The sequence below is a fragment of the Myotis lucifugus genome, unplaced genomic scaffold (assembly GCF_000147115.1).
Source record: "Myotis lucifugus unplaced genomic scaffold, Myoluc2.0 scaffold_473, whole genome shotgun sequence".
NCBI classification, from domain to species: Eukaryota; Metazoa; Chordata; class Mammalia; order Chiroptera; family Vespertilionidae; genus Myotis; species Myotis lucifugus.
Window position 1 is genome coordinate 329,778 of NW_005871521.1, and position 8,882 is coordinate 338,659.

At 52.6% G+C, this 8,882-nt stretch overlaps 1 protein-coding gene across 2 annotated transcripts in view; it reads left to right on the top strand.

Annotated features, from left to right (window-relative positions):
- The window catches only part of MTR (5-methyltetrahydrofolate-homocysteine methyltransferase), a 41,208-nt gene extending 37,576 nt beyond the window's left edge, over positions 1–3,632 (top strand). For both annotated transcript variants that reach the window (XM_006103234.2, XM_014445636.2), the window contains 4 exons: positions 1,155–1,355; positions 2,076–2,268; positions 2,397–2,509; positions 2,954–3,632. In XM_006103234.2, the coding sequence (XP_006103296.2) occupies positions 1,155–1,355; positions 2,076–2,268; positions 2,397–2,509; positions 2,954–3,040 (594 nt within the window). In that variant the 3' untranslated portion in view covers positions 3,041–3,632. The remainder of the gene's footprint in view (positions 1–1,154; positions 1,356–2,075; positions 2,269–2,396; positions 2,510–2,953) is intronic.
- Positions 3,633–8,882: the final 5,250 nt, after the last annotated feature.

Below are 8,882 nucleotides of genomic sequence, written 5' to 3' on the forward strand. Positions count from 1 at the left end.
CCGCTGCCGTGTGGGGGCTCTGCGCCCTGTGCCCCTGGGCAGGAAGCTCTGTCCCCGGCGTTATGAGCACAGAGCAGCTGATGGCAGTTCAGCTGGCGAGCAGCCCTTCCCTGCAGAGCTGCCTTGGCTCCTGGCACCTCCGGGTCCTGCACTGTCCCTCCCACGGTCAGGGAGGCTGTGCTTGTGTCCAGAACCAGCGAGCACATAGCTCCTAAGCTGCTGGGTCGGCCACTCATCTGTTGATTGGCCAGTCCTAGTGCCGTGTGGTAGTCAGGAGCGCACCCCCCAAGCTGCCACTCTGACCCTGAGCGAGTGGCTCAGGCTTGTCCACCTGGGAGTTCTTGTCGGGAAGTAGAGCTGATGGCATCACTTCCTTCACAAGGTGGTTGAGAGGATTAGATTAGTTCATTCACATAAAGCATCAGGAGTAGTGCCTGGCGTAGCCTAAGCATCACTCAGTAAATATTCGTTATTAGCTGTTTACGGTCTCAGCAAAATTACTGCTTGTGAAATATGTTTACAGTCTTATTTGTCAGCTTAATGGCAGGGAAGAGTCAGTCATCAACTGAAAATGAAAAATGGGAGAGGCACCTGGCCTGGGGAGAGAGCCACATTTTAATATGAATCAAGGGAAGAAGCAGATCCTGCTGAGTTCCTTGTCTGGTTTCGGGCGGTCCAGTCTCCTGAACCACCACCTGTGGGCCGCCATGCCTGTGCTGCTGGCTGGCAGCTTGGTAACCTACTTGGATGCAGAAGTCGAGGCTTACATATGTGGGGGACCCCTTCTGATCATAACTTCAGGGTTTAATGTTGATTGTGAATAGAAAACGCTCTGGGGGGAAGTTTTTATTTTGAATGAATGTTTAGGTTCCAGTTCCTGGCACAGTGCCTGTGGCCTCAGTAAACAGGCGCTTAGTGTGTGAATGAGCGGATGAACTGGTTTCTTGACTACATATGCCATGTCATAGTTTTAAAATCTCATTTCATTTGTTCATTCAACAAACGTGTATGGAATATTGTGCACTCTTCTAAGTGCTGCGGGTGTAACAGCGCACAAAACAGACACATCTGTTCAAACCTGTATTCACCTGTGTTGCTGTCCGCTGTGTGTGGTGCCACGTCCCTGCTCATACTGTCCCCCCCCTGGATTTCAGGCGGAGAAGGACTCTGCCAGCACAGACCCGTACCTCTGCCTTGCGGACTTCATTGCGCCGCTGCACTCGGGCCTCCGGGACTACCTGGGCCTGTTTGCTGTCGCCTGCTTCGGGGTGGAGGAGCTGAGCCGCGCCTACGAGGAGCAGGGTGACGACTATAGCAGCATCATGGTCAAGGCACTGGGGGACCGGCTGGCGGAGGTAAGGCAGCCGTGCCCTGAGCACAGAGGCAGGGTGGGGGCCCGAGACAGCGCCAGGAGTGGGCATCCCTGGACCAGGCAGACTGGCCTTAGCAGCCGCAGCTTTACACCGTGTGTTCCCTAACTGTTCTCCCACGTCACCTTCCGGGCAGAGGGACCCTTCAATGTGCTGCAGTTCACGTCACCCTGAGAACCTCGACTTTATTGTCCTAGTTCTCATGTCTCCGTTTTCTGTTGTGATGTGAGGTTTTCCTGAGGAGCCTGAGAAATTAAAACCAGACTCGTTTCAGAGCTCCAGTTCTAATCCTGGGACCCCTCTAGGGTCCTCCGTCTGCATGCAGTGAGTGAGCCGAGCTCTGGGTTGGTCCCTCCCCCATCCTGAGGCCAGTAGTGGAGAAATGAGCAGCTGGAATGGTCCCAGCTTTTCTTCCTGGCCACAGTGAGCTGTAGAAGAGCCTTCAGGAAAATGTTGACATTAAAGGGCTTAGAATCCTTGGATGATTAAATATGGAACTTCAGAGCCCAATCTGAGGCCAAAACAGAGCCAGCAGAGCAACTAATGACACTACAAAGGGGTCGAGAATCCAGCTTGTGCCCTCTTGCCAGTCTCCCTTGGCTGGTCCAGGCAAGGGCGCCGCCCTCCTGGCGTTGGTGGAGGGGTGCAGGCACACGGATGCCCGGGCTCTGGCCTCTGCCTGACCCCCCTTGTTCTGGGTGCCAGGCCTTTGCGGAGGAGCTCCACGAGAGGGTGCGCAGAGAGCTGTGGGCCTACTGTGGCAGCGAGCAGCTGGATGTCGCCGACCTGCGAAGGCTGCGCTATGGGGGCATCCGCCCGGCGCCCGGCTACCCCAGCCAGCCCGACCACACCGAGAAGCTCACCATGTGGAAGCTGGCCGACATTGAGCAGTGCACAGGTACGTGCCAGGGAGTGGTGTCTGCTTCTGTTATTCAGTAGATACACTTCTGTCAGCATGCCGCCCAGCCGCCAGGCCTGTGCTGGGCACCGAGAGTGTGAGCATGTCTCCTGTGTTGCTCTCTGCAGGCATTCGGTTAACAGAGTCGTTAGCGATGGCTCCTGCTTCAGCCGTGTCCGGCCTCTACTTCTCCAATTTGAAGTCCAAATACTTTGCTGTGGGGAAGATTTCCAAGGACCAGGTAAGCTAGCTGTTTCATGATATGTGGCTTCCCGGGGTGGACCCCTGTCTTATTTTAAGTGGAACTATCGAATCTATTGTATTTCACATATAAATGAGAATAAAATGTGAAGGGAAGGATAAAGACATTTACCTTAGTTAAGGTCTTGATTCTGGCCCTCTCATCTCCATGCAGACCACACACATGCATGCACACTCACATGCGTGTGCACACACATACATGCATGCACACTCTCAGACCCCAGCCAGCTTCTGAGATTTAGATATTTGCTTCCTGCCCATAGCTTAGACAACTTAGTGAAAAGACAACTATTTCTCTCCATTTAACTCAGCTAATAAGACATAAAATGGAAGGTACTTAATATTTCTGGGCAAATCCTATGGGAACCTCAGTTCAAAAAGTCGTATTGTTTTGGTTTGATAAGCTGCTTTTTATCTTTTGCAGGTTGAGGATTATGCTCTGAGGAAGAACATGTCTGTGGCTGAGGTGGAGAAATGGCTTGGACCCATTTTGGGATATGACACAGACTAACTTCCTGTTTTGTACCTTTTCTATACTTGATGATCCTCAAGGAAATAGAGCCCAGAGTGCCTTAAGGAAACGGCAACACACAGCCCACACACATGGGCAACATCTGCGCGGCTTTGTGTGCCGTAGTTCGGTGAACCCTGGAGGAGCAGCGTCTCCCCTGGTTCCTGGGAACAAGCCGCAGTGTCACCCTCAGAGCAGCAACCGGGGCGTATGCTCGGGGATGAGCTGGAGATGGGAGCCTGTGCATGCCACAGCAAGTCCACCTGCTGTTTTCAGTTTTACCTGGGACCTCGAAGGACACTCAGTGTTGTTTTTTCATCTCAGAGAAAAGGCTGAGACTCTGTGGAATAGAGCACGTTACCCTGTGGCAGAAGGCGCTGTGAGCGGTGGGGCGTTTTAATCCAGTGGCTGCCACCGTGGACTCTGACAGGGAAGAGAGGATAACTGCTCTTTCATCTCCTAAAGGCGTATTTAAAGGATGGCAGACGTCCCTTTGGCAAAGGCACTCCGTAACCTCTGGATTGTCAGAAAGACTTCAGCTGTTTGTGTTCGTGTGGTCAAATACAGTCATGCTCTCTAAGCATTTTGTCCACTCATGATTCCATGTTTCTTAGCCCTAAGGGTAAAAAAAGGTGGGAAGAGAGAGGGGCCGTTAAGGTCCGTTAACATCTCTTTTAGTTGTTTTCCAGAAGCTGTGTGTAGTGGAAACTACATCAGCATGAGAAAAGACATAGAAACCATGAAGTCGGAAATGAAGACTATCATATCTGATACCAAGAATACACTGGAAGGAAGTGAAAGTAGGCTGGATGAAGTGGATGATCAAATCAGTCATTTGAATGACAAGGTGGAAAAAACAACACCCAATTCGAGCAACAAGAAGAAAAAAGAATTAAAAAGAACAAGGATAGTTTAAGGGAACTCTGGGACAATATGAAACATAACAACATCCACCTCATAGGGGTACCAGAAGGAGAAGAAAGTGAGTAAGGTATGGAGAACCTCTTCGAAGCAGTGACAGAAAACTTTCCTAACCTGGTGGAAGAAAAAGTCAGACGAGTTCAGGAAGCACAGAGGCCCAATCAGGATGAACCCCAAAGAGACCCACCCACACCAGGACTTTGGGAAGCAGAAACCCTCCACTTGTATTTACCTCCTCTCCGTGGGAAAGGGCCATATTCATGTCAAGGCTGCTTCAGACAGGCCCTGCCCCTTGAGAAGATGGGAGGGCCGGTGTGATTCTGTGCTAAGCCATCGCTCCCTGACTGCAGCACTCCTTGCTCGGGTCCCAGTACTGAAACCGAGCAAAAGGGTAGTGGAGGGCTGGGCAGAGGGCTGGGCAGGGGGCATAGGGCTGGGAACAAGGAGGGAGACACGGAGGCTCTGGCTTCGTGTCGGGAGAGTCAGCCGCGTGGAAATAAATATGGGGAGTGCTATTTGATGATGATAAAGCTGCAGCACCAGCAATAGCATACATTCCCTTGCATACATTCCCTTGTCACTTTCCTTGCTGTTCAGAATTGCAAAAAAATAATCACATACCCACACACGTGTATTTTTAGCTTTGTATCTCAAAGCACTTGGCAAGCTGAAAATTCAGGCACCAGCCACCTGCCACGACCAGCTTGTGACTCACAGGAACGCAGCCTCTCTGAGACGGCAGCTGCTCTGCAGCACAGACGAGGCCACGGAGGCCTGGGCCGCACCTGGGGACAGGTGACAGGGTGGGGAGGCAGCAGGCGGGATTCTAAGCAGCCGATCCGAGGAGCCAGTGGTGGAATCCCAGCAGCAAACGTGGGCTGCACAGCCTCATCCCTCCCAAAGCGCATGGGATGTTTTCATGACCCCAGGAGCCTGAAACCTGCACCCAGCACCTGTCAAACCTAGAAGACGAGAAAACACACCGTAGGCATCCTGTATGGAGTCGTCTGTGTCCGGGTGGCTGGGGAGCTGGGGCTTACACAACAGGATCCATAAAGCACAGAGCTTCCATGATCAGAGATCGACATGCAATTTAAAGGTGGTGAGCAGATGTGGCTGCGTGTGGCACGTGCTCACCTTTTCTGCAGCTGTTGGCCGTCACTGGGTTTCACTGGCCCGCTGTGGTGGTCGCCATTTAAAGGTTCAGATTTACCCAAACCAATCAGAGTTTGTCAGAATGACGTCTTAGATCTTTCCCTTCAGTCTCAGAGGTTTAGAGTAGAAAACTGCGAAGTGCAGGCAGTGAGAAAGCACCCGTGACCCTTGTCCTTCTCCTCATGGTTGTCTCCTGGCCAGTGAGTCACCAGCAGGAGGCCCCGGGCCGGCTGTGTGGAATGGAGACGCAAAGAGCTGTTGCGTTGGGCGCCTGGCCTATCTCGGGATGTCGCCCTGCTTTGCGTTGTCTGTCACCCGCTCCTGCCGACAGGCCTGTGCTCACGAGCTTTGGCCAAGCTGACAAAGAGGGCACAGTTTTCTGTCCCTGTGCCCTGAGGCGGTGCCTCTGCAGGGTGGCCTTGTCCCCCCTGGCTGTGGCCTCTGTGACTTCCCAGGAGGAGATGGGTGGGTCCCGTGAGCTCTGTTGTCTAACCTGGGGGTCAGCCTCTCACCAGCAGAACACTCTCCAGAACGACCCCTTGTGGCCCAAACTCGCAGCTGGGGAGGAGGGAGAAAACAGCCCCCGATGGATAAAAAGCCTCAGATGGCACCATAAGTACAAGACCGAGAGTGAACCCTGACATACGCCATGGGACAGCGATGTGTCAGTGTCGGGTTATTTCTAAAGGCTTCTCGCGGAATCTCACAGCGACCCTATAAAGCAGAGGGAAAAGGACTCACACCCTCCTGTGACCAGAGGCCCAGCTGAGGGCCCTGCCAGGTCACCTGACAACGGCCGCCTCTGGTGCCGTCACTGCTCACCCAGGTTGGGAACCTGCTCATTTCCGGATCGTACCGATTTCGTGTCTCCTGTTTCCGGACAGTAATTTTTCTTCTCACTGGAAACAGTTCTCATCACCAGTTGGAGCGCTCTTGCAAAAAGGGGTTATTTATATTCAAAATCACTTCAGATACAGAGCTCAGAGTTTGTTTGTTTTTTAAGGCACTGACAAATGAAAACATTTTTCTCTGTTTCTGACTGATTGGTCAACATTTAAATGCTACCATTGTCCACTTTCTAGACAGGATCCTCTGGAAGCCGAGGGTCTGGTCTGGCTTTATGTTGTAACTCGCCTTTTTAGTGCCCGAGGGGTGTTTGTGCATGTGCTGGCTCTCCCAGCCCCACACCGCTCCTCGGGGTATAAATAGAACGCTATCTTGAAAGTCATTCTAATTGGGTGGCTATAGTGTGGAGGGTGGAGCACGTCTCTCCCCAGGTTGGTTTTGCTGTGTCACAGGACGGGGGCAAGGACAGCGGGCGCTCCCACCAGGCTGTTGTCTGTCACCCTTGTTTCCTCTGCCCAACTCCCCACGGTGGCCTGGACCCAGTCTGGCCCTGTCCCCACCTGAGCCACGGAGGGAGGAAGGTGTGAATGGCTCCGTCCCCCTCCCACGGGAGTCAGCATAAAGGCTGAGCAGGGTCCCAAATGGCATCAGGATCCCCAGGGGGACCCAGCGGCCTCCATGGGCCCTCCGCTTTTTCTCCCAATATGGGGCTCTATGGGGTCGGTGCTGGCTGAACCCTCGGCCATGGTGTCCGTCCTCTGACGAGGTATCCGGTGCAGTAGGAGCCCAGTAAGTGGGAGCCAGGCACCCCACTGAGCGGGTCCCACTGATGGCTGAGTTGAGTGTTAGGCTGTTTCTGACCTTGACAGCGAGGTCGCTGCCTGCTCTGTCCCCAAGACTCCATGACCCCTGGTGCTGTGGCTTGCCAGGAGGCGGGGCCTTGGGAGCCAGCTTCCAGGGCCTCCTGGTGTCCCTGCTCCCAGTGACCCTGCCAGCACCACACCTGTGCCCCCGTCCCAAGTTATGATGTGGGCGAGGCAGAACTTACCAATGACGGCAGAGGTGGCAGTGCCAGCGATTGAGTGTAGGCATTTCCCTCCAGTTTCCCTACTGAAGACCAGGGTCAGTCAGCCTGCGTAGCGTGCAGGGAAAGCTGGAGTTCAACTCCAAGTCCACAGGAAGCCAACTCACCCTCAACTCTTCCGTGGCGACTTCCAACAGAATTAGGTTTTCTTTACTTCCCACAGCTACTTTATTTTTTGAGACTCAGAAGTAAAATGTATGGGTCACACGAGCATGAGTTTCTTCATCTCATTTGCATTATATCTTTGTCCTGAACAGGCCTCCTTCCCTCCCCCCCTCCTTCCCTTTTAATTCTCACCCAAGGATATTTTTCCCATTGATTTCTAGAGAGAGTGGGAGGGAGGGAGGAGTGAGACACGTATATTACCTCCCACACGTGCCCTTGACTGGGAATCGAACCTGTGATCCTTGGGTCCGAGGGCCTACGCTCTAACCGTGGAGCCAAACCGACTATTTTTAATATTTTTCAAAGCGCCTGGCTCAATGCTGTGCACATAGTGGGTCCACAGTAGAGACTGAGAAACACTGGTAGAGCCACGTTCATAAGCAGAGGGAAGAGATGGTGGGGCCCAGGGCAGACTTGGTCCCAGAATCCGTGCTCCCGGCGAAGCCAGGCCTCATGGCCCCAGAGAGAGGCCGGGAACTTGGCAGCACTGGTCCCGTCTGCAAATAGTGCTCACATGCTGACGTCTCGCCCTCTGTAAACATTTCTTTTTTAGAAGCAGTTCTTAATTCCTGCACCCCTTAGTGTATCCCTAGTTTCTTGAGAAAATATCTGCCCACATTCTCCAGTCACAGGGGATGACTCAGGCCAGGGATCCGGCAGTTCAGGGCAGTAGCTGCCTTCCTGCCCCTAACCCCTTAGGCCCCAGCCAGCGCAGCGAGCGAACCCCCACGACCCCATTACCCCCCCGGGCCCGAGCCTGCCCTGACCCCTCTGCTCCTGTGCTCCTGCCTCGGCGGTTGCCAGAGGAACCATAAAAATATTGCTCCACGTGCTCTAGGAGCAAAATGTCAGTGCACGTTACTATTGTTTTAACCTAAAACACTAACGTGTGAAAATCAGCCCAGCCTGGAAGCAGTTCCCTTCCCGGCAGGCAGCTCCACGGGAAAGAGATGCAGAACCCGCAGGAGGCACTCGGGAGAGAGGGTGAGGCTCCGCTGTGTGTGTCAGTGAGCGTTGGGCCTCCTTCCTTCCCAGGGGCAGAGCTTCAGAAGCAATCCCGCCCCCTTCTCTTGCTGCAAGTCAATAAAACTACCTTGTCACAACCACGTTGCGTTCTTGAATAGGACCCTCTGCGCAGGGAATGCCTTGAATTCGGGAACGCTTTTTAAAAAAACCCTCACCTGAGGATATGCGTTTATTGAATTTAGAGAGAGAGACATCCATGTGAGAAATACCCATTGGTTGCTTCCCATACATACCCGACTACACCCAACTGGGGATCGAACCTGCAATCTAGGCATGTGCCCTGACCACGAATTGAACCTGCAACCTTTTGGTATACGGGACAATGCTTCAACCAACTGAGCCACCCGGCCAGGGCAAGGCCAACACTTTAAAAAATAAATATTATGTATCATTCTCAAACATATTTTTAACTTTCAGTACAGATGAGCGATCTCTAAACCTCATAGTATAGTATTTCTGTGTCTTAAAGTACATACCGATGGTATATTTTATAAACTGCCCTTGCTCTATTTTGCAGTCGGAGACTGGTATATGGGAGATGATATGATAATCTGAAGACCCAGACCATTTAGCATTATATCACTTACGTTGAGAGGATTAAATAATAGATATAACTCTGGTTAGGAAAGTTTACAGCCTGGGACG